Below are 24,880 nucleotides of genomic sequence, written 5' to 3'. Positions count from 1 at the left end.
ACTAATTACAGGCCTCCGATGGCCTCTGACCTCTTCCCACTTTAGGGTGGCACCTACGCTCCCAGGTCCCAGGCAGCATGGCATATGCATGACGGGGGCTGGTACACCTGGGTGGTGCTGGGTGTCCCTGCTCGCCAACCAAAGTAAGAGCCCCCAGGGAACAGCTTGACCCAGAAACTGGTGTCCCTGATACCCACTTCCAACTCTCTGCAGGGAGGGACAAAGAAATGAAGGCTTTTGAAAGTAGGAGTGGAGTTCCCATCGTGGCTCAGTGGTTAGCGAATCCCACTAGGAACCATGAGGTTGCGGGTTCGATCCCTGGCCTTGCTCAGTGGGTTAAGGATCCAGCATTGCCCTGAGCTGTGGTGTAGGTCACAGACGTGGCTTGGATCCTGTGTTGCTGTGGCTCTGGTATAGGCCGATGGCTACAGCTCCTATCAGACCCCTAGCCTGGGAACCTCCATATGCCTCCAGTGCGGCTCTAGGAAAAACAGAAGAAGAAAAGAAAGTGGAAGTGGGGTTAAGGGAAGCCTCTGCTTTCCCATCAGTGTTCTCCCTTCCACTTGACACGAACCCTCATCAACAGAAAGGGAGACCGAGTCCTGGGGAAGGGGACCCAGGGGGCATATGGTTTTACTAGGGCTCTCCTCTCTCCATGGGCATAAAGTTCTCTTTACAGTCTGCCCAAAATTCCTCCCGCTATTTTTTTTTTTTTTTTTTTCTTCTTCTTCTTCTCAAGTTCCAGATTTGACTAAGTTGCGGTTAGGCAGGTTCTGGGCCAGCATGCCAGGTACACAGTCACTGCTCTTCTATGGCACAGACTACCCTGGCCAAAGTCCTGTTCTCTGAAAGCTGCACCCTTCCCACAGAAGAGAAGCTCAATTTAGGGAATTCAGGGGAAGTCCCTACTCACAGACCGCCCCCCCCCCAGCACTGGGAGGGGAGCCAGGAGACTGGAATCCCAGAATGCCCTTGCATCCCCAAAGGGCCCGGGGATCAACCATCTCACAAACGGGGAATCAGACCTAAACACACGCTAAGATCCGCCCAAGGTCACACACCAAGCACAAGAGAAGAAAATCCAGGACAAGAACTCAGTTGTTCTTATCGACCTCCACCCGCTCCCCAAGGCTGGTCCCCAGAGATGCTCACAGAGGATTGTGGCAGCCCCTCTCTAGCCCTAGTGGCCTGCGCCCTAACGCAGGCCCCAAGCGACATACAACAGGGGGAGGCGTCTTCAGGCCTCTAGCCAGGGCCAGCTGCAAACCGCATCCTGGGTCCCCAGGCGCCGCGGACCCGCCCCGCCCCTCCCTCCGCTCCCCGCAGCCCCAAGCCTTTGTCAGCCACGCGCTCTCAGGCTCACACACACAGCCGCGCCGCCCGCGCGCACACACTTAGTCTCCCCTGGCGCACACCCGCAAGGGGCGCGCGCACTCGCCGCACGCACGCAGGGGAGTGGAGGCGGCGGAGGAAGGAAGGAACTGACGGGCTCCGGGACCCACAGACCGCCCGGGCTGGGGGAAGGGGAGGAGAGGCCCGGGAACCTGAGGCTGGGGCGGGAGAGGGCACGGAGGCCAGAAGGCAGAGAGCCGCAAAGGAGACTCTCTCAGAGAAGAGGACAACGAAAGGGACGTGAAGGGCTGGAGAGGACGCGCGGGCTACTCCAGGGGTGGGGACTCCCCTAACCCCTGGTTCAGGGGTGCGCGGGCGGTCCCCGGATTAGACCGGTGGGTCTCGGGGCATCACTTGCCTAGTTGTGCCTGAACAGAGGGCCTTTAGAGACCTCATGAAAGGCTTAGATATAGGGGGCCTGGGACCAAAGGCTCCTCGAGGTACCTCGAGGCAGAGGGTCCTGGTTCTTGGGCTGGGTGGGGCCCTCGCTCACCTGCTACGGTGTACCTGTCCAGGTAGTTGAGCACGTTGCCCAAGCTGAGGATGGCGGCGGCTGCTCCCGGCCCGCGGCCCAAGCTGGCTGGTTTGGGCTGCTGTGCGCCCGGGCCCTTGGCAGCGGCTGCGCAGCTTGGGGTGCTGGGAGTGCTGGGGGGTCCGGAAGGGGCCCGTCTCACACTGGCCGACAGCGTCTGCACCTCATCGTCGGCGGTCGCGACTCCAGCGGCGCCCGCTGTCCGCGCCCCGCAGCAACCACCACCGCCAGCTCCTCGCTGCGCCCCCCGGCGCCGGCGCCGCCGCTCCGCGTCCGCCTCCTCCTCCTCCGCGCCGCCCGCCGCCGCCGAGGCGCATTCCAGGCACATCATGCCGGCCGGGATCGGGGCGGCGGGGGGCGCGGGGGGCGCGGGGCCCAGCTTGGGCCCACTCAGTGCGTGTGTGCACCGCGGAGCCGCTGCTGCACCATCCCGGCTGGGCCCCGTCGGCTCCTGCGCTCCGGTCCCGGCTGCGGCGCTGCCACCGTTTCAGCCCGATGCACCGCGGTCGCTGCTGAGGCTCTGACAGCTGCGGTCCGGCCCCGCCCACCAGGCCTGCGCCCAATCAGCCCCGGGCTCGGGCCACAGCCCCGCCCCGCACGTGCTGCCCCGGGGGGCGGAGGGGGGTGCGGACCGCAGAGCCCCTCCCGCCCGATGGGGGCGCAGTCACGCCGGAGCTGTGCGGCCGCGGAGGCTGGCGAGGACCCGAAGGGGGTTTGTGGGGAGCTACGGAGCGGGAAGCAGCGTGCGGGAAGCAGGACTCCCCAGCACCTACTCAACGCCCTCCCTCCCGACTCCCCCCCTCGGCGGAGACTCGGAGAGAGCTGAGGGCTCGAGCTCAGGCATGTGGACATCCTGGAGAGACGGTCTCAGTTGTCAGGAGCGCCAGTAGGAGAGCCCATGGCCGCTCCAGCAGCTACTCACCCGCCATGATTTAATCAGTGTCAGGGAGGGCTGCATAAGAACCGGTGGGGGCTCGGCCCAGGACCCAAGCCTCCAGCAGACACAGAAGTCTATGTCGCCCGCCTCAGGGAAACTCAGATCCAGCCCCCAACCTCCCTCTGAGGGCTGGAGGTCTGTGTGCACGCCGAGACCCTACTCCAGCCCCACAGAGAGGCAGCCCCTGGCAGAGAGAGCCAGGGTTCCACCTGGGGCCCTCAGACACAGGGCAGTAAAAAGGGGCCTTCTCTCCTGAAGGCGCTGCAACCGCAAGCATCAGACTTCAGCAGTGCAGAGAGGAATGGAGAGACCCATGAATGGGAGACAGGAGGCTGGGTCCTAGCCCAGCTCAGCCCTGATGTGTGGCCTGACCCTGGGCAAGACCCCTAACTGAGTCTGTTTCCTCTCTGGGGTAAGGAGGAGGATAGAGGTCTGAAAGTCTCGGGGTGGTCAGTCCCCCTTGGGGGAGCAGGAAGCCCTGTCTCCCGTGGAGAGTGGTTGGGTAGCTTTTGTATTCAGGGCCATAACCTCCACTCTCATCCATCTCAGAGGGGCTGTGGTTCTGGGAAGCTCCATCCCCCATTCATTTGTGCCTTCGACGGAAATGAACACCCTGGACAAAGTGCTGAGGACAGAATGTTAGAACTAGACAGAGCCTCGCAAACCAGAATTACTCCGTCTGGGCCCCAGAAATGACCCCACTGTCGATAAGCAGCTAGTTGGTGGTAGGGCTGGCACTGACCCAGGTTGGTTGTTGGCCTGGGCTGGGATCTCCATTCCCACTGCAGGCTGCTCCAGATGCCACGTCCATGGGCAGGTGCATCTCATGAAGGTGTCGGCCACAGTGAGTCATAGCATAGCCAACAGGTGACACAGCACGAGGCACCCCCCACCACCACTCCTGCCCCACTGTCTCTTGTGAGCAAAGTTAATCCCGAAGCTGGTGTTTCTTGGCACCTTCGAGGTGTATAAATTCTGCAAAGTGACTAAAAATATGCTTCCTCGTGTTGGGTATGAATGACTGTGACGGGAGAGTTAGGAAAACAGGTTTCATTCTGAAAGCTGCCCTGCTGCCTCTTTCCAGCTTGCGGAGTGTGCAGGCCTGCAAAGCTGCATGGGGGGAGTTCCACTGGGGGCCCAGGATGACAGGTGATTAAACAGGCGAGGACAGACCTAAGAACTCCATGAGGTTGGGATTGAGCCCTGGCACTGACCTTCATAACTGTGTGATGGTGCCAGCCAGAGGACAGTGCCCAGCTGTGGGACTGTCCAGCTGTGAAGGAAACACAGCCATGGCTGTAGGCCTAAACTCATGGCCCCATGGTCCTCTTCCCACTCGCTCAAATTCTTTATCCTTTCTTTTATCTTTTTTTTCTTCACTCTCTCTTTTTTTTTTTTTTTTTGGCCGCACTAGTGGCATGTGGAAGTTCCTAGGCCAGGGATCGAACCCACACTACAGCAGTAACCTGAGCTGCTGCAGAGACAATGCCAATCCTTAACCCCTGTGCCACAGGGGAACTCCTACTCATCCTGTCAGCCACAGGCCTGCCTGGGGAGCAGTTTTAGCCCTTGACCAGAAAGGGAAGCATTCCCTTCCCATGACACTGCCTTTCCACCACTGAGTAGGCTCTGGAGCAGGGGAAGATGGCAGAGATTTGAGCCTTTCAAATTGGGGGGACTTCTGAGCTGCCACCAAGCAAGCCAGCTATCCCCACTCTTGTGGGTTTTTCTGGGGTTTTAACTCAAAGGCACTCTCTAGAGTGGGTCTTTGAGGGGGATATGAGGCTACCAAGGCCAGGGTGGTGGGGAGAACAATAAGTCCTTTTGGGCTTTGTGACCCTGGGTGAGTCCCTGGGGCCTCCTGAGAGCCTCTGCCAGTGTCATGGGACCATCAGCTACAGCTACATCTCACCAAAAAGGACACTGAGAGCCAGGGAAGAGAAATAATCTGCTAAAGGTCACATACCTAGTGAACAATGGGGCTTGTACTAAACCCAGGCATGTTTACCCCCTAATCCCCTAATCTACTGGCCCACAAAGCTGCTCTTAGCGTCTCCTGGACAGAGCTCCCGCATCGACATAATGGGAGGCTGAACCCAATGATGGCTTGAGGGCCTTCTAATATTTTCATTAGGTCTAGACCATAACTTCAAAACAAGCAGGGCACAGGACATCAGTGGCCAGTGTCCCAAGAGCAAGTATATTTGGGAAATGGTGGGGTAAACATATGGAAGTAGGTGTCCTTATCGAGGAACTTTTTTTTCTTTTTGTCTTTTGTCTTTTTAGGGCCGCACCCATGGCATATGGAGGTTCCCAGGCTAGGGGTCTAATCAGAGCTACAGCTGCCAGCCTACACCACAGCCACAGCAACATCAGATCCGAGTCGTGTCTGTGATCTACACCACAGCTCACGGCAACACCAGATCCTTAACCCACTGAGCAAGGCCAGGGATCGAACCCGAAACCTCATGGTTCCTAGTCTGATTCATTTCCACTGCGCCACAATGGGAACTCCCTTACCAAGGAACTCTTGAGAGCCTTTAACCTGAAAGTGTACATTAAGAATCTCCCGTGGGAGCTACGTGCTGCCATGTCCCCATGTGTACTTGACCACAGAACACCTTGTCGGATGACTACAGCTTTGCAGGACACACTCTGAGAGACACTGGCTGCTAACTGGGAGCTCGATCCACCTCCCCTCTGCCCATCTCCCTACAGGGGAGTGTCTCCAAGGTTCAGCCTCAGGCTCCTCCCTTCTCACATGGCACATTCTCCCCTGGCAGCCTCTCACCCATGCTTGGGCTTCCACAGTCATCCTCACGCCCAGGACACCCCAGCCTCCATCTCTAGATGTGGCCTCATCTCCAAGCACTAGGTCTCCTGCTCACTTCCCCCAGAAAGCCGCTAGCACCTTAAACTCAGCACATCCAAAACTGAACTCATCACCTTTCCCCTAAACCCGCTCCCACCCAGCATCATTTATCTCTTGGCAAACAGTTGCATCATCCACTTGGCCACGACGATGGAAACCTGGGACCATCTGGGATCCTTTCTTTTCCCTCAATTCCCACCTCTAGGGCCTGTCCATTTTTTTCTCTTTAATATCTCCCAGTGTCTCCGTTGTTCATTGACTTAGCTCAAACCTCTCCGTATCTCACTTGGATCCTTTTAAAGCTCAACACGACCTGCCCTAACATTCCCTTCCAATCTTTTCTCCATATTTCTTGCCACCAGCTTTCTTTTTTTCTTTTTTGGCTATGAACATGACATAGGAAAGTTCCCAGGCCAGGGATCAAACCCATGCTACAGCAGTGACCCAAGTTGCTGCAGTGACAAGAGAACCACTGCATCACAAGAGAATTCCACCAATCCATTTCTAAATCCACACATATGATCCCATCAGTACCTTGCACAAACCTTGCCATGTCTCCCCACTGCCTATAGGATTACAAATACCGAAGTTTCTTAACAGAATCTCCAAACAACTCTTTGAGACTCGGGCTAATCTCCAGCCTCAGATCCTACCGCCTCTTAAAATTACACGCATCTACACTGAAAATGGAGCTCCCTGAACTCACTCATAGTTACAATACTTCCTGGAGCCCAGAGGAGTGGCAGGAATTTGGGGCACTTGTCTATAGGCCCTCTCTCCCCTCAACACAAAAGTCCTTGTCCTACTAACACGACGATGGTTCAGGACCACGGAGAGCGTCACCTGGGCAACCCCCTCCCCTGGCTTTTCAGTCCTGTTCTGCCTATGCTACTTACCTAGCTCCCTCGTCCAACTTGTCCTTCAGAAACCCAGCAGAGACATAGCTTCCTCCAGGAAGTCCTCCCTGACCTGCTTGTTTAAATTGTCACTTCCTCCTCTAGGCTACTTGAGTAACCTGTGTCTCCCTCCATCATCCTGAACTCATTGTGTTGATGAGATTTGTACATGAGTCCACCACTCCCCTCCACCAGCCCCACAATAGACCGTGAGCCTTGAGGGCTTATACCCTGTCTGATTCATCTCCGCAGTCCAGAACAGAGGAGGTGCTCAGAGAATGTTTGTTGATCGAATGAGTAAATGACATTTAGCAGGTGCTTAGGAAGTGTGTGCTGATTTGCATCATGTAGCTGTTGCTCTGTGTGACTCAGAAGCCAGCCAGATTCCTCTCCTGGCCTCTCTGGGAAAGGCATGTTCTCCCTGACTGGCTGCCCTCCATCAGCCTCCATGGGCCATTTGCCTCCACCCTTCGAATACCTTCTCCACTGGTCACCAGCCACAGGTGGGGAAAGGACACCTCCTCTCTGCTGCTGCTGTCGTCAAGCTGGGGACTCGTCAGCGCCCCTCCGCCCCCAGCCTGGGCCTGCCTCATGAGGTTCGCTCAGAATGCTTCATCTCTGCCTCTCTCTCCTGATCAGAACAGATGGCTCTGAGTCCCCATTAACACGGAAGCTCCTGTTCTGTCGTTTGAACATTTTTAACACTTTCTGAATTATAGAAGCTTCGATCTCCTTTGATCATAGACTCAGACTATCGGAAATGAAGTATCTCTTGAAGGACACTGAGTCCAGCTCCTCTGTCCCATGGAGAGGCTACCTCTGACAGAAGGCCAGTGGCCTGCCCAAGATCATAGTCTTTGGTTTGGTGTGTTTTGGGGGGTCTTTTCTTTTCTTTCCTTGCTGTTTTATTTGTGATGCTCAGTGTCCATTTCCCTTACTAATTACACCCTGCTCTCCTGGTCTTAATGGAGCTATAAATCAAGGCATGAGTGTAGGATCCAATTCAAGTCTCCCATCCAGGGCTTTAAATCTTGAGTAGAGAATAGAGAAAAATTGTCTGGCGCTCTGGTGAAGATGCCCGCCCCCCCTTCCCCCATAAGATGGCCCACGAGCCCTGAATCCTGAATCTCCAATCTTCCCAGAGATTCTGTGAGCTCCCTATATGCTTCGACAAATCTCTTTCCTACTTAAGGTATCAGCTTCTGTGGCACACAGAAGGAACACGGGCATCGCAGGCCTCCCTCTGTCAGATAAAGCTTGGCTCCAGCAACCTCCGGTTGCCTCCTGCAGCAGCATCAAACCAAACGAGCTCACTGGCCCACCAGGCATGAAGGAAAGAAGACACTGCAGGAAGTGAAACAGACTGGTGTCTGGTGTTTCAGGGGGACAAAGCCAGGATTAGGGTGACCATCTCGATGCACTTGCTCAACCCTCCAAGCCTGAGGTCAGGGTGGAAGAAGCGTTTTATCATCCCCACCCTATAAACATCTCCTCACATGCTCACACATCAACAGAAAAAGGAGCATGCACGGACACACGCACACTGACGGGCACACCTGCATACCTGGATGACACCTGGGAGCAGGAATGCCACGTGTGTCCAGGAAGAGCAATTAACACATTAAGTGAACAGGTCAGCAGCGTATTCCACCATCAACATTCCCGGCAACTGAGTCTAGAGCATCAGGGACTGGGATTACCCAGCCAGTGCCCCTTTGGCCAGAAAGGGGAGTTCCATGGACCACTCAGCCTGCCTAGCCTGAGTGGCCAGGCTGTCATAGACCTACACCTGTGACCTCAGCCCAGTGAGGTGTGAGCGACTGGCCCCAGTGAGGTCGGGGGTGGGAGCTGAGTACAGCTGGGGCTTGGGTGGGTTGCAGAACAGATGCCAGTTTCTCCCTGCCCGAGTCCGCCAGCCCCAGAGCTCCCGCCCCCGCTCCAAACACTTCGGATGATAACATCCTATAACCTCCTGGCAGGGCCTTTTGTCTAGCTCAGTCACAGAAAGCACCACCCCGCCCTGCCTGGCAACCCAAAGCCCAGAATGCACTTGAGCCAGAAGGAGATACCCTGATTACAGGATTCAAGCCCCAGCTCCTCAGTGGGCATCTGAGCCCTCTGGTCCCAGCCAGTCTCTCCCGCCTCGTCTCTCTCCCCTGAAACACACACACACCCTCCTCTCCAACCACACACACCCTTCCCTGACCCATCTTCTCTCTTCTGCCTCAGCCTCTGCACCTTTGCCTGTCCCGTTCCCTCCTCCAGAAGTTCCCTTCCCCACACCTTCTCCGGCTATTTACTTCACCAACTCCTAAGCCACTTTCTCGAAGCTTCTGAGGGATATAACTCCCTCTTCTGCCCACAGGTGTGCTTCACTTGGCCCAGCCAAGAGTTTCCCTGTTTTTTCTAGGGCTGTGATGTCACAGCATCAAGGGCACCCGCTTAATACCAGCACACTTCTGGAACTGGCATCAGTGAGGATTCTGATCTTTCTCCCATCACTGGACTCTCTCTCGGGTAGGGGAGGTGGGGGTGGCTGATGACTCTTGGGAGGCCTTCACCCGGTTCCCAGGAGGTGAGGCTCACAGAGGTCCTTCCCAGGACCGCACGGAAGAAGGCTCAGACCCTGGAGCTGGGCTCCTGGGGATCTAGACCCAGCTCGTGGGAAGTCACATGCAGCCTGAGCTACAAAAAGCACATTCAACACACCTCTTAACTATAGCTGGGGCACCTGAAGCCCCGAGAGGATAGGAAGCGGCCCAAGTGGATCCCGCTCAGACAGACTGCCTCCTTCTCAGGAGAAACCAAGTATGATATTGGGATTTATAGTAAGAAATATATATATTTGGTCTTTGTCTTGTTTCTGGCAGAGCTCCTAAAACCCTTGGAGTTTCCTAGGGGATGAGAGCCCTTGAAAGTATCTTGTTTGTCAAGGAGGTGACTTTTGGACCTCACCTAAGGATAAGGCTGGTTGCCAGAGAGCCAGCCTTGTGCTTGAAAGGTTGGAACACACAGTCCTACCCCACCCCAACCACCTCCGGGGAGGGGAGAGCTGGAAATTGAGGTCAATCGCCAACGGCCGATGGTCTAATCAATCGTGCCTAAGTCATGAAGCCTCCATAAAATCCAAAAGGACTGAGTTCAGAGAGCTTCCGGCTTGGTGAACACATGGGTGTCTGGGGAGAGGGGCTCTTGGAGAAGGCGAAGAGGCTCCACCCCCTTTCCCCAGGCCCCATCCTCTGCATCTCTCCCACCTGGCTATTCCCAAGTTACCTCCTTTATAATAAATCTCAGCACTCCAGTGAGTGAATGAACTTCCTGCGTTCTCTAGCATATTAACGGGACCCAAGGAAGGGGCTGTGAGAAGCTTGGCATTCGAGCCAGTCACAGCTTGGACTTGTGATGAGCATCTGAAGTGCGGGGCAGGGGTAGCAGGGGTATCTTGTGGGATTGACCCCTTAACCTGTGGAACCTGATGCTACTACCCCCGGGGAGACATGTCAGAATGAAGTTGGTGTGTAGGACACTCAGCTGGGGTCAGAGAATTGCCTGAGAGAATGTCCCCCTCCCTCCCGTACCCACATTGTAATTGGGTACAGAACCCTTACCAAGCATCCTCATGGATCCTCTTTCTTCTGACTTCAGAGGCAGCCCGTTTCATGAGCTCCCAGTGTCAGATCGTGGATTGAGGGGCTGGTCGGGCTGGTGATGGTTGCCTCTGAGGGAGGGTTGAGACTTGGGGTGGGGGAGGGCAGGTGTGGGCTCAGTTGGAGAGTCTCAGCTCCTGGATCTTGTTCCACCCAACCCCAAGGGGCAGGGAGGACACTCTAGGGGGCCAAGATGGAGCAAACAAGGGTCCGGAGGTGAGCGTGAGTCTGGATCACTGCTCTGCCCACAGCTGCTGCGAGGCAGGCCCAGCCGGGCACAGCAGAGGCGGTGATCAGTGAGTGAAGAGTGACTGCCTGGCTGGGCACCAGGGGAGGGGGAGAGACGCTTATGCTCATGGCAGAAAGAACATGCCTTCCCACTGCTGCCCGCCTGGAAGCTGTTGATCTCCTGCAGGGCCCACTGCGCCCAGCTGCTCCGAACCCAGGAGCAAGTATGAGTCCCATCGAACCAGCCCTCCCCACGGGGGAGGGGGCCAGGATGCAGAACAGGGCACTCAGGCCCAGCCACGCGAGCCCCCGAGCATGGTTCTGGGGTAGCCAGGTCTGTGCAGGTGGGGGCGCTCCTCTGAGTGTCCCCCAGATCTTGCAGCCACACCCATGCCCCAGCACCTGAGGAGAACCTATCTTCAGGACCACCGATTCAGCCCCACCTTTTGTTCAGAGGATGAACTCGCACGGAGCGGGATCTTGGGCTCTTCTGGCCCTGCAGAGTGGGGAGACGGGGTCAGAGTGGGCAGCCCAGGGTGGAGATGCCTGGAGACCGATGCCCAGCAGCCCCCTTGGTTTCTACAGTGGCAGCCCTGCATCCGCGGGCACCCAGACTGCCCACCTCCTCCTCTCCCTCTTCCAGTCCCAGCAGAGACACCTTGAGGCTATAAATAACACGACTGTCTACAGGCCTAGATCCATGGGCTTTGTACTGGCCACACTTTAATCGGGCCCGCTGGCAGCCAGGCCGAGGACCCCGGGCTGGAGCAGCCTCGTGCTGGGTGCAGGCATAGGCTCAGGCCTCCTGCGGAGGGTGCTGACAGCTCAATTCCCAGCCCCATGGCAGGGGCTGCCAGCTCTCTAGCCCGGAGTGAAGAAGTGGCAGGTGCAGCTCAGCCAGGGTCCCTGAGCCACAGCCAAAGGTGGGCAGAGGCACTGATACAGTGGAGGCTGCCCGCTGGGGGTACAGGCAGGCTGGGTGGGACCTCCCGGCTGCAGGGCAGGGGCCTCAGGGGTCCTCTCTGGAGGACTCTGTGCCAGGAAGTAGGCTTTGGCTCTCCTTGGCCTTGCTGTCCACGTGCTTGCTGTCGCAGGTCCCTGTGGGAAGAAGGAGCTCAGCCAGCCCCAAAGGAGGCAGAAGGTGCTCGGGCACAGTCTGTCAGGAAATCCTCTAGCTTCTGGGTTTTTTTGTTTGTTTGTTTTTTGCCTTCTTAAGGCCACACCTTTGGCACACAGAAGTTCCCAGGCTAGGGGTCAAATCAGAGCTGTAGCTGCCAGCTTACACCACAGCCACAGCAACACCAGATCCAAGCCATGTCTGTGATCCACTCTACAGCTCATGGTCATGTCAGATCCTTAACCCACTAAGCAAGGCCAGGGATCAAACCTGCATCCTCATGGACGCTAGTCGGGTTCATTACTCCTCTAGCTTCTGTTTTCAAAATAGATTCCAGGAGTTCCCGTCGTGGCTCAGTGGTTAACAAATCCAACTAGGAACGATGAGGTTGCGGGTTCAATCCCTGGCCTTGCTCAGTGGGTTAAGGATCTGGCATTGCCATGAGCTGTGGTGTAGGCCGCAGAAATGGCTCGGATCCTGAGTTGCTGAGGCTCTGGTGTAGGCCAGCGGCTACAGCTCCGATTAAAACCCCTAGCCTGGAAACCTCCATATGCCACGAGAGAGGCCCAAGAAATGGCAAAAAGACAAAACAAAAAATAAAAAACATAAAAATAAATTCCAGATCCAACTCCTTCTCCCCACTGTCAAGGCCAGCACCCACTGCTCTCCTCTGATGACCACAGAGCCTCCTGCATCAATGCTGACCCCCTACAGTCTGTTCTCAACAGAGCAGCCAGAGTGGTGCAACAATGTAAATCAGACCCCCTGAAGCTTGTCCACTGGAAAATCCACAGATGCTCCTATTTCACTCAAAATGAAGGCCTCGCTTCCTACAAAAGCCTGCAAACCCCCATGCTCTGACCCCATTACCCTCCCCAGTCTCTACCACTGGCCCCCTCACTCCTGCTCCAGCCACACTGGCCTCTTTGCCGGTCCTGAAATACATCAGGTACTTTCCTACCTCAGGGCCTTTGCACTAGCTCTTCCCTCAGCTGGGAGCACCTTTCCCCAGATACCTGCATGACTCAGTCCCCCTCCAAATCCTGCACAGTGAGGACCTGTCTGGCCACCTCTTCAGAAACTGCAGCCTGCCCCCACCAGTTTCTCTCTCCCTTCTTTCCTGCTTTCTGTCTTTTGCATCTTCTCTTGGTTTCTTTGTCATTTCACCGTCATGAGGGCTTGGACTTGGCATTCACCCCCTAGCATCTGTGACCTTGCCTGGCATATAGTCAAGGCATGATAACTTTTTTTTGTTTTTCTTTTTAGGGCCACAGGTATGGCACACTGACGTTCCCAGGCTAGGGATGGAATCGGAGCTGCAGCTGCCGGCCTACACTACAGCCACAGCAATGTGGGAGCTGAGCCACATCTGCGACCTACGCTGCGGCTTGTGGCAACGCTGGACCCTTAATCTACTGAGCGAGGCCAGAGATCAAACCCGCATCCTCATGGATACTAGTCAGGTTCTTAACCTGCTGAGCCACAACAGGAACTCCTGACAACTACTTTTGAATGCGTGAATAAATGAATGAAGGAACAAATCAACTGGCCAGGGGCTCATGGAGTGGGTGGCCAGTGCTCTTTGCTCCTACGGGATCAGCCCTGAGCCTGGCATGCATGCGAGGGGTGGAGGTACCTGTGCCAGGCTGCCCAACCTGGGCCTGGTCTCTCTCCAGGTACAGCGCAGTCAGCAGGAAGCAGCCACCACCCAGGGCGATGGCGAAGACGCAACACAGGAAGCTCTGTTGAAGGCTGAGGAAGCGCTGCAGGTAGGAGTCGGGGCGCGCGGCCCGCAGGGCACTGGAGATCTGCAGAGGACAAAGGCTGGGTCTGCCAGGCCAGCCTCTGGGACTTTGTGCCCCGTTCCTCCCCCAGGCCCTCTCGTCCCCCACACAGGGATGCCTGGAGCCCTGCCACCCACCCAGCCTTACAAGTCCAGTGAGGTAGGGGCTGCCGGCGTCTCCCAGAACGTGGATCACAGTGATTTGCAGCGCCTCTGCTGTCCCCCGGCATCTGGGCACCACCACGGACTGTAAAACACAAGAGCCCAACTGAGGGCAGAGAGCAGGTACCCCTTATATGCACCTCTGCTCCCTACCTGCCAAGGACCTGCCTGGCAGAGTGACCGGCCAGCCGAGAGACTGGCAGGGTATCAGTGATCTCAAGGCCTGAAGCCCCAGCCCCAGGACATCAGGCCCTTCCAAGGCTCAGGGCGTCTCCCTGGCCCCCTGGGATGGAGATGCCAGGCCCCCGATGAGGGCCACCCCTCTTGAGGGCTTGCTCTTGAACCAGGGGGACCAGGCATGGCTGTGACAACAGTGACAGGTTGCTCAGGGGCCCAGAAGGCAGCAAGCTGAGCCGTGGGCTGAGGAGAGGGTGCACAGCCCTGTGTCTGCTTGTGTGGGCACCCGGGTCTGGGGGTGCGGAGGGCCTGGCCCCTCTCTTGGGAAGTCCAAGCCCCTCTGGGCACAGACCCAAGGCAGCCTTGCTGGAAAGGCCCACACAACTCCTTGGAAGAGGTGATAAGGTTAGTATGAATTGTGGAGTCAGACTGTCTGGATTCCAATCCCCATTCCCACTCACTGCTGTGTGACTTGGGAGAGTCACTTGACCTTTCTGTGCCTCAGCCTCCTCCTCCCACAAGGGCATGGTAATGGTACCTGCCTGGAGGGTGACATGCATTGTCATTCTTCACCTGGGACCTGGAGGCTACATGTGAACCTCTGTCTGAACCAAAGCCCTGTGACTCCGGGGTGGGGGGTGGGGGCAGAAGGCTTCCGGGCATTTGAACCCGTTGTGCCTTCTGCCTCCTGAGCCCTCCGCTCTCTGGTCCAGCTGGAGCATCCCCATTTATCCTTCACGACTGACCTTTGGGTCACCTCCTCTGTGAAGCTTGCCAGAGTTCAGGTGCCTGTCCTCGGCACCCACAGCCCTTGTGTGCACCCCGAATGAACACATCTCCCCCACCGCTGGAAGGGTCCCGTCTCTGTCCACCTCCCCTGACTGCAACATCATCCGAGCAGCACAGCTCTGCCTAATTTCTCCTGCAGTCCCTGGGGTACAGCAAGGTGCCAGGCACAGAGGGGACTCACTGAAAGTTTGCCAACTAAATGAGTCAAGGAGAACCATCCAGGAGAAACCCCACCAGAACCCAGAGCTACAGCAGGGAAGGGGAGGGGTGAGAAGAAGGGAGTTCAAGCAGAAGCCACACAGTCACACGGTCTCAGCAGGGCAGCCACAGGGGAGCTCCCCACCCCAGAGCCTCATCCCCAAGAACTAGTTGTCCATAACCTGAACCCACCAGAAAAGCATAACAATGATAACAGTAATAATAATAATACCTTACATTTATTAGATGCTTCCTATATGCATTTTATATATCTCATATGTATATACACAATCACCTAATTCATTCCTGTATGCATGAGATACACAAAATGCATACAGGAAGCATATAGAGAATATATAAAAAGGAAGCACATATAGAATACATGTATGGAGTTCCCGTCGTGGCTCAGTGGTTGACGGGTCCGACTGGGAACCATGGGCTTGCAGGTTCGATCCGTGGCCTCGCTCAGTGGGTTAGGGATCTGGCGTTGCCGTGGGCTGTGGTGTGGGTCGCAGACGTGGCTCGGATCTGGCGTTGCTGTGGCTCTGGCATAGGCTGGTGGCTGCAGCTCTGATTAGACTCCTGGCCTGGGAGCTTCCATGTGCCAAGGGAGCGGCCCTAGAAAAGGCAAAAAGACAAAAGACAAAAAACAAACAAACAAACATATATTATATATCCAGGCAACCTACGCACGAGGGAGATACGATTATTATCCACCTGTTCCAGATGAGGAAACCCTCCACAGAAAGGGTGAGTAACTTACCCAGGGTCACCCAGCCAGGAAATAGCAGGGCTGAGATTTGCTCCCAGGCCTTTTCCTCCAGGGTCTGACCTTTGACCTCTCTGCTGATAGGAGCGAGGAGCGTCTTTCCAACAATATTTATGCATTTGTTATAGCATGTTTGGAATCCAGAGAGAAAGACCCAGAGCACAAGCGTGCCCCTAGCTCCACAAACCCACGAACAGGTAACTGGCAGCGAGAGCAGGAAAGGGCACCCCGACCGGGACAGTGTGAGCCAAGGTGTGGAGGCAGGAGGCCCGAGGGTGGGGAGGGCAGAGGAGCCTGAGTCACCATTGAGGGTGACCAGCCAGCCCAGAGTCACTGGCACTGAGCCACTCTGCCCAGGTGGTGAGAGAAGCCAGGCCTCCCACCCATCACCAGGACCTGCCAACAGGCCTGAGAAGGAACTGACCACAGCTTTGCACCTTCCCCGAGTGCTTCCTGCTCACCCCATAATTATGTGATTACTCACTGGTGGTTCTGGGCAGAAGGGCAGGGCCTCCTAGAAGGTGGGTTCCGTGTCCAAAAAAGTCTGCGCAGGGGGCAGGGCCACTCGAACCCTCAGAGAAGGGCCCCCTCCTCCCCTCCTAGGAACTCCCATGTGCTGGACCCAGACCAGCCCCTGCTGTCAGTGGTGGGAGAGGTAGGGCTGCACCCCCCCACCACCACCGCCCCAGCCTGTACTGGGTCCCCAGGGTCTCTACAGAGCCAGGGGCCAAGGCAGGGCCCCACCAGCAGCTGGAGAGCCCAGCAGGTAATTTTCGAGGTTTAGAGGCTTCTGGGTTCCCAAAACTCCAGGCTCATTCTATTCTGAGACAAAAACACCTCTGTTCTTAACTCTCAGAAGAGCTGTTCCCTTTATAGCCTGGGGCATAACTAGCGCCAATCAAGGGCCTGCAGAAAGTCAGAGTGGCAGCCACCAGGTGCTGGCACCCTGGCAGCCTGCCTCACGTTCCCGCTCCCCTCACCCAGACACCCCTGGGAGGGTGAGACAGACAAGTGAGCAGACGGCCACCTAGGGGCAGAAGGCAGAGCCGGGGAGCGTGGAGACAGGGACGGAGGGAGGACAGGAGGGCACTGACCCCCAGGGGGAGGGGGAATCTGCTGAGGAGGCGGGAGGGGGCCTGGTGGTGGTGACCGGATTCCAGGACCCCAGAGGATAGACCCCAGAGAGGGAGGAGTCCCCCCCCTTCGGCTCCACTCTCCAGGGCTGGGGCGGGTGAGCTGGCTCTGGGCCACCCAGAGGGGGGCCCCCCCGGACAGACATGAGGGTTAGGAGGGAGCTGGAGAGCCCATCGGGAGGTGTGGGGAGGCGGGGAGCTCGCCTGGAGAGACCGCGCTGGTCTGAACTCGGCGAGGGTTCATGAGCAGAGGAAGCGGGCTGATCAGGACCACGTGGGACCTTCATTAGCAGCGCAGATCCCTGGGCCCCAACCTGGTGACTCGGACTCTGAGGACAGAGACCTGCAAGCTGCATCTGTAACCAGCTCCCCTAAACCTGACTCTTTATGCCCAGTGAAGCCCAAGAACCACTGAAGAGCCCCTGAGGTCTCTCCCCAAAGCATCTGGATTCTCCTTGTGCATAAGCGGATCAAAGAGAGCCGCGCCACCCTGAGGTGGGACTGGCCTGGAGCCCAGGGAGCCCACGGCGACCCCTCAGGAACATTCATGATGCAAGACTAGCTCCGTTGGCCCCTGCAGCCTGAGCATAACCGGTGGGTGTGGCCTTTCTACCTACTGTACCTTCGATCACAACAAGGCCAGAGAGCAGCAGGGCTGGGAGTGGAAGCAGGGCGACTGTTCCAGAATCCTGGCTCTGGGGCCCTGCTGCCCTCTCACCTTCTGTGCCTCAGGACCAAAGGCAGCCAGCCGTGGGACTGCCCCCCCATCCATACACTTCCTGCCACACCAGGGTCCCCACACTTCCTGCCCCCTGCCAGCTCCAGGCTTCCTCCCGGCCCATCCCACCCACTGCTGGCCTCGCTCCACCCACTGCCCCCCGCCTGCCCCCTGGAGGCTGCTCCCGGCTCACCTCTAGAAAAGCAACACCCGCTACCTATGACCCGCTACCTATGACCCGCCACCTCCAGCCACCATCCCCTCTCTCCCCAGCGCAGCCTCTCACAGGAGCCGTCTACACAGCCTGGTCTCATCACCCCCACCCTCCCTTGCCCTGCTCCCAGCTGCCATCTGTCTGTCCCTGCATGCCACAGCCCGGGTCCCCACAGCCCACCCCTCACCTGTCTGGCCCCAGATGACTCCCTCCTGGAGCCTTCCCCTCCCCTCCGCCAGGGGGTTGAGCTCCGAGAACCCCAGGGACTGGCCCAGCTCTGGCCACCAAAGTGTCACAAGCTCGTCCTTCCACTGAGGGGCCTCAGGAAGGTGGGGATGGGGAAGGGGCCAGAAAGCCTTCCTGGGGAGTGGGTCTTGCTAAACTCTGGGGACCAGTGGCCACCAAGCCTCAGAAGGGCCAAGGGGAGGACTGGGTGGGCTGGATCCCATCCAGCACCAGCCAGCTCCCCGGCAGAGCCAGATGGGACAGACTATGGCTCATTGGTCCCCTCTCCCCTCCTCTGCTGCCCCTACCCCGACTGCTGCCCTCAACCCACACACAGCTCTACCAAGAGCCTAGCTCTGCCAGGTTAATCATTCCTGCAAACACAGACCCAGGGAGCGCAGCTTCGCATATCTGCAGGGCTGTCGTGTGGAGCAGGGGGCAGGTGGAGGGAGCTGCGGGGGCGGGAGGTGGGGGGGGCAGGTTTCAGAGGACAAGCTGCCTCGGAGGTGGGGGTAGGTAGCTCATCTCCCTGTGCCTAAAAGCGGGCAAATCCACTCAAGACCACATTTGCCAGACAATCCCATGTACCAAGGGCCCAACCGCAGGCAATCCTGTTCTCCCCGCCAGGCCAGTAAAAATTATTACCCCGCTTTATAGGCAAGGAAACTGAGGCCCAAGGCCATTCGGCAAGTCTGTGGCTGAGTCTGGGCTGGAGCCCAAGTCTCCTGTCTGGAGGAAGGAAAAGAGCTGAAAGTCCCTGCAGCTGATACACCCACCCAGGAGTCAAGGACAGGACAGCCCTGGCTACACCCGCTGAGCCTGGGCCATGGGGAGGAGCCGAACATCTAGGCAGAGAGTGAGCCTCCCGCCCACAGTAGTATTCAAGCAGGCCTTGTTGGCTAATTAAATGACTATACTTCCCCACAGCCCATTCAAACTTAAATTCCAGGAGTTCCCTTTGTGGCTCAGCAGTTAACAAACACAGTTAGGATCCATGAGGCAGGGGGTTCGATCCCTGGCCTTGCTCAGTGGGTTAAGGATCTGGTGTTGCCGTGATCTGAGGTATAGGCTAGAGGTCAACCCCTATCCTGGGAACCTCCATATGCTGCAGGTGTGGAAGAAGGGAAAAGGAAGGAAGGAAGCAAGCAAGCAGCAACCTCCGACTTGCCATCAGAACCCCAGCCCGCATTCTCTGCACCGGGCACGGGGCAAAAGCTCCACACAGATGATCTCGCTTCACCCCCACAATAACCTATGAGGTATTTTCATCCTTTTTTTTTTTTTTTTTTTTTTTTTTTGTCTTTGTGCCTTTTCTAGGGCCGCTTCCCGCAGCATATGGAGGTTCCCAGGCGAGGGGTCCAATCGGAGCTACAGCTGCCGGCCTACACCAGAGTCACAGCAACATGGAATCCGAGCTGTGTCTGCAACCCACACCACAGCTCACAGCAACGCTGGATCCTTAACCCAGTGAGCGAGGCCAGGGATGGAACCCACGACCTCATGGTTCCTAGTTGGATTCGTTAACCACTGCGCCACGACGGATTCCACACAGGGAATCTGAGGCTTAAGACAAAGTGACCTGCCCACGTCACACACAGCTATGAAGGAACAGAAGCAGGGCTGAAGCCCAGGTCTGTTTCTTGAATCCCTGTCCGTGCCCCGGCACCAGACCACCCTCAGGACAGCTCTCAGCCGACTGCAAGCTGCTCTAGTTCCCTTGTGCCCCGCGCTGGATGGTGCCAGGCTGCCCGGAGGCAAGAGGAAGGCTCTTGGGGGTGTCCCTAGGTCTGGGACCCTGTGTCATCCACAAGGGCACAGCCTGTCCGTGTTCAAATAGTTTTCCCTGTACATCTCCGAGAAGGAGGCAGGGAGGCTGGATGGAGAGTCTGAGGCTCAGGGAGGTCGTGCTAGACTGTGGACCTAGCAGCCAAGTGGTCAGGACAGAGCGTCAGGTCTCCGGATAGCCTGAGCCAGCCCCCTGACCTGCAGGCCATGATGTGGGAGCTGGGCGGCCTGGATCCACCCGGGCTCGGTAGCCCTAAAGTCCAGAGTCCCTGTCTGCACACCCAAGTGGAGGCCAAGGAGCCTGCTTGCTGAGAAGGAGAGTAATCAAGAAAGAGGGAGGGAGCAAGAGAGCCCTGGAGTCAAAAACGCTGGGCCCATTCAGGACTCAGTCCTTTGCATGCTGTGTGACCCTGGTCCAGGCCCCCGCCCTCTCTGAGTCTCCATGTGCTCATCTACAAAATGGGAGTCCTGGTCAGAGGATATGTTTGAGTGTCAGGGAGGTCCCCGGTCCAAGGTGACAGTCCATTGACCTTGGTCCCCCACCCCATGGTCTCTGAGGCCTCTCCTGACCCCTAGGCCACCCAACAGCAGAAGTCCAGCCCTGAGCAGGACAGACTCCAGCTGCCCCTGCTCAGAAGGCCCCAGGACCAGCCCTCTGCTCCCACTCGCACACCTACCAGCAGGATGTCAGCAACCACTGCCCAGTTGCAAGACAGAAGCAGCTCCCCGAGGGCCAGGAACACCTGTGGACAAAGGGTGGCCAGAGTGAGGCTTCCTGGGTCTCAGCCACCAGCCCCACGCCCTCTTCTTGCTGCCCCTGGAGAAGGAGGCAGGCTGCACAGAGGAAGGTACCATGGAAACATCCTTGGGGGTGGGGGGTGAGCTCTGGAACTGCTTTCCCAGTTCCAGCAGCCTCCAGAGTGGGCAGACTGGCTGCTGTGACCCGGAGGCGACTGCCAGGCCCCTGGCTGGGAAAAGCCCTTTCCCCAATCCCTGAATGGACGACCCCTGGGGTCCAGCCCTTGAGAGCACCCAGGAGCCGCACGAGCAGGCAGCCAGGACTCTGAGGTCACTTTCAAAGGAGGGGAAACGGGAGTTCCCATTGTGGCTCAGCCGGTTATGAACCCGACTAGTACACATGAAGACGTGGGTTCGATCCCTGGCCTCACTCAGTTGGTTAAGGATCCAGCGTTGCTGTGGCTGTGTTGCAGGCCAGTAGCTAGAGCTCCAACTCCACCCCTAGCCTAGGAACTTTCATATGCGCAAGCGTGGCCGTAAAAAAACAAAACAAAACAAAACAAAACAAAAAAAAACAGAAAAAAGGTGGGGAAACAGACTTAGAGGAGAAAGGCTCTGGGCCCACTCCGGGCTTGCCCAGCCTCCCCTTTGTTCTCCTAAGGCCTGTGTACACTGAGGAGGTGTCCACCTCATGCCAGCCGGACCGTCCAGCCCAGGCACCCCATCAACAGCCCCTCCCAGGCCATCCCCTTCCCAGGCCAGGAGGTGAGCAAGGCAGAGACAGTACCTGCCCTTGTCTGTACCAGGGCTTATCTGAGGTCACCAGCTGATCCAGGGCAAAGCCAACCTGGAACACCAGGCTTCCAGCCCCCATCCAGAGCCCACCTCCTGCCCGGGGTCTTTGTGGGGTCGGGATAATCTGTGTCCCCCTCCCCACCGCCTCAATATCTGCCGGTGACTGGAGGTATTGTCACCGTGGGCCTGTCTCGCCCTGTTCCTGGAGCCCCCACCTCGTGCCAAAGGATTAAGACAATCCTCATTCCACTCACTCAGGAGGAGTTTAATGAAGCAGCAAGAAGGAGGGAAAAAAGTCTCTTTTCTCCGCGCTTCTAAGAGCTTATTGCTAGAGTGGAATTAGTCATTCCTGGAGTCACGGGGCTGTGCCCAGGGCACCCCAGGCTCTGGCACCTAAAGGCCTCTAAGCATCCAGGTCAGAGGGCCCAAAGGGCACCAGGCGCGTCCACGTTTGTCACCCATCTCTCAGCCATCGTGAGACACGATCACCCCACTTCACAGATGAGGAGAGTCGGGCCCAGGGTCATACATGGAGCCCCCGTCGCCGCTGCGACTGGCCCCGTGCAAGGTAAGGGACACAAGGCCCGGCAGCCACGGTCCGGCCAAGGCTGGCATAAGGGAAGTCAGAGGAAAGCCCAGGACAGGGAGGGCTTCCAGGTGGAGGCGGTGCTGAGCAGAGCCCTGAAGGATGGGCAGGATGAGGATGGGCTGAGGGGAGCCAGGCCAGGCCCAGAACCCGAGAGCAGAGGTGAGGAGGCTGGAAGGCACCCGCCACGCTGGACAGGCAGGAGTGTGGCCCGGGCTGGGGAGAGAGGGCGGGACGCACTGAGGAGGGGCAGCAGGTGTCTTCTCCCAGTCTCACCAGCCCTCGGCCCTCCACAAGCTGGGGAGCCCTTGAGGGCAGGGCGGGCCTCCCTCTGGGCCTGGGGTGGGAATCAGGAAGCGCGTCCAGCTCCACGGAGTTGGCCAACCTGGCCTCCCGGGGCCACATGAAAGCCGGGGCAGCTCGTCGTCCCCTTCACTCCCACCGCCACCCGGGCTGCCAGGCCTCCGCCCTCCTCAGGCCTCCAGCTCGACGGTATCCTGGCCTCCAAACCACCAGGCGCCAGCCACTCCGAGCTTGCTCCCTGCTGCTGTGGCCTCCTGCACACCCACCCCTGGCCCCCCACACCCACAGGACATACGGAAATACACCTCTTCCTTCCTCCAGCTGGAATGGGGTGGGTCCTGACCCCAAAATAGAGCCACTCCGAGGGAGGCTGCAGCCACAATGGGGCCTTTCAGGCTGAGCGAGCCTGCCCGAGGAGGCCGGCTCACGTCAGACACACCTGGAAACCCATCCCAAGCCACCAAATTCTCGTCTCCATGTGGTGGCTTTGAGGGGCGAAGGGCCCCGCTGGGGAGAGGCCGCCTCCTAATCCCATAATTACAGTCTCCTGAGGCAGCTGCCTGGGCTCTGCGAGGGACCCTTCATCAAAGAGGTGTCACCTCCTGGGGTGGGACCGCCCTGCTGGCCCCACTCTGCCACGCGGGACCACCCCCGGAAGGTTACCCCCAACCCCGGGCCTTGGTTTCCCCAACCCTACTCCAATGATGGGATGGCCCCAGTGCCCCACCAGGCACCCCCCCTGTGCCAACGGCCTGGGCTTCTGAAGCTGGGTGCTGTTTGTGTCCCCACAGCGGCTTCTGTGACACTTGGGCTCCGCAATCAAAAACCAAAACAAACAAGAAGGGCCCTGGTATGAAGTAAAGTCACAGTGAAAGATTTTCATACTGAAAGATTTTCATGCTGAAAGGCTGCTCACGGCTCCTCCCACCCAGGCCCTCTCCTGCGCCAGGCCCCCCTCTGACCTGGTTCCCAAACCCGCTCTCTCTTTTTTTTTTTAGGGCCGCACCCGAGGCATATGGAGGTTCCCAGGCTAGGGGTGGCATCAGCGCTGTAGCTGCCAGCCTACACCACAGCCACAGTAATGCAGGATCTGAGCCAAGTCTGTGACCTACACCACAGCCTATGGCAAGGCCAGGAATTGAACTTGCATCCTCATGGATACTATTCAGGCTTATTACCGCTGAGCCACAAAGGGAACTTCCCAATCCCACTCGCTCCTTCTGTCCCCCCCCCCCCCATTACTGTCCCCACCCAGGGTGGTGGAGGCAGCCAGGACATAGATCCTTGGCACAGACAGGCCACCAGCAAGCCCCCCAAGCTACGTCTCTCCTGGATGGTCCTTGTGCTTTGTTACTCGGGCCAGATATGAAGAGGGGGCGGCCGGGGGCTCCTACATCCCTTGCTCACCCTCACACCCCTCCAGGCACTAACGCCTGTCCTTTCTGCATCCTAAATGTCCCTCAGATCCGCCTCCTTCTGGCGGCCTCCCCTACCCCTCCTCCTTACAAGTTTCCCAGGCCCCCCTGCCTCCTAACGGCAGCCCGGAGGGGACTTCCAAAAGGGAAATCGGGCTCTGCCCTTGTCCCCTTAGCGCCTGACTCCGTCCCCGGGGGTAACAGGGCCTGGGAATGCCGCCTGGAGCCTGAGAAACGTGAAGCCCCTCAGCCCTGGGCCTTCTCCATTTCAGAGTCAAGAGGATGTCCCCCCGGAGCTGGGGCTGCGACGAATATTTCTGGCCTTAGTCACCCCCAGCAGAGAGGACTGTGCACACACATTCACATAAGCCCCACGACACAGGCACACACAGACATGTGCATGCTCAAGACCTCACACACGCACAAGAGCTCCAATACTTGTGCACGTGTCCTGGACGCATCAGCTGGGACACATGCAGAACTCAGGCACAAGGACGCGCATAGGCAGGTAAAAGGGATGAGGTTTCAAGCATTAAAATATGTGTGGCAAGAGTACCAGCTAAACAGCTGGTGGCTGACAACCCTGGTGCAGGCTTGCTGGCGTGGACTTGCTGGAAAACAGCCTAACGTGAACACGGGTCTCATAATAGGCACAGCACGTCACACACACACAGTCACACGGGTACACACACATATTCACATACACAAACACACTCTTGCTTTTGCTCTCATGCACATGCATGCACACGGCCATGCACACACTCATCCCTTCACACACACACACATGCACACCCCCTCCTCGCGTGCACCTGCGTGCACAAGTAGGCATGAGCAGGAAGGAAGCTGGAGCACCTGCCCCAGAGAAGGCTCAGCCCCTACAGGGTGGAAGAGACAGCGTCTTCACCTTGGTCCATCTCGGGCCTCCACTTGGGTGGCACCTAATCTCTGTGCTGCAAAAGAATGGATTCTAGGTGCCCCTAGGAAAGGAGAAAGTAAGTGTCCCCTGCAGACTCGTGGAGACTCAGGCCGAGCTAAGGCCTCGTCCTCCCCTCACTTGAGCCAATGCCTCACCCAGTGTGGTTGAGCCACTCAGGAAGCAGGCCCCCAGCACAGACTGGCTGCCAGCAAGCTGCCCAGCCGGCTGGCACAGTTTGCCCCCAGGGCCTGCCAACCTGTAATTGCAAGGACTGGTTTCAGGGCACAAGGACACCTCCCAGCTCCCAAGGGCCAGCAACAGCCCAGCAGCCTGGGAGGCAGGCAGGTGGGGAACGAGCGCCGGTCCTCCTGGAGAATTCAGCTGAGATCACAGGCTCTCTCGCGAGGGTTCTGATGCCCATCCAAGAGGAGACACCTGCTGGTCCTGACAGGGAGGTGGGTCCTCAGAGGAAGGTAGGGAGCCTTTCTCAGCCCCTCCAAGGCAGCCCCTGGCAAGGCCCAGTTATCCCAGCCCAAGATGTAAGAAAAAGGTG

The 24,880-nt window shown here is 57.7% G+C and overlaps 2 protein-coding genes across 11 annotated transcripts in view; both read right to left on the bottom strand.

The window, feature by feature from the left end:
* SPNS2 (SPNS lysolipid transporter 2, sphingosine-1-phosphate) overlaps positions 1-11,602 on the bottom strand; it is a 46,621-nt gene extending 35,019 nt beyond the window's left edge. For 6 of the 8 annotated variants that reach the window (XR_014821560.1, XR_002337328.2, XR_014821562.1 and 3 more), the window contains exon 1: positions 1,886-2,413. Coding sequence is in view for 3 of the 8 variants with exons in the window: in XM_021067703.2 (XP_020923362.1) it covers positions 1,886-2,255 (370 nt within the window). In the remaining 5 variants the exon portion in view is untranslated. Of the gene's footprint in view, positions 1-1,885; positions 2,414-10,237 lie in introns of those variants that run through there. The other 2 variants (XR_014821558.1, XM_084985512.1) reach the window with 2 other exon arrangements.
* SPNS3 (SPNS lysolipid transporter 3, sphingosine-1-phosphate (putative)) overlaps positions 11,202-24,880 on the bottom strand; it is a 56,051-nt gene continuing 42,372 nt past the window's right edge. For 2 of the 3 annotated variants that reach the window (XM_003131886.7, XM_084985566.1), the window contains 4 exons: positions 20,252-20,317; positions 13,553-13,651; positions 13,258-13,429; positions 11,202-11,602 (listed from right to left, as the gene is read on the bottom strand). In XM_003131886.7, coding sequence (XP_003131934.5) covers positions 11,514-11,602; positions 13,258-13,429; positions 13,553-13,651; positions 20,252-20,317 — 426 coding nt within the window. In that variant the 3' untranslated portion in view covers positions 11,202-11,513. Of the gene's footprint in view, positions 11,752-12,920; positions 13,430-13,552; positions 13,652-20,251; positions 20,318-24,880 lie in introns of all 3 variants that reach the window. The other variant, XR_014821583.1, reaches the window with a different exon arrangement.

Source organism: Sus scrofa, chromosome 12 (assembly GCF_054392235.1).
Source record: "Sus scrofa isolate SSC_HxYL_T2T_F1_AM1 chromosome 12, Sscrofa_HxYL_maternal_Yorkshire_Landrace_v2.0, whole genome shotgun sequence".
In the NCBI taxonomy this organism is placed as follows: domain Eukaryota; kingdom Metazoa; phylum Chordata; class Mammalia; order Artiodactyla; family Suidae; genus Sus; species Sus scrofa.
This window is presented reverse-complemented; position numbering and strand designations above follow the sequence as displayed.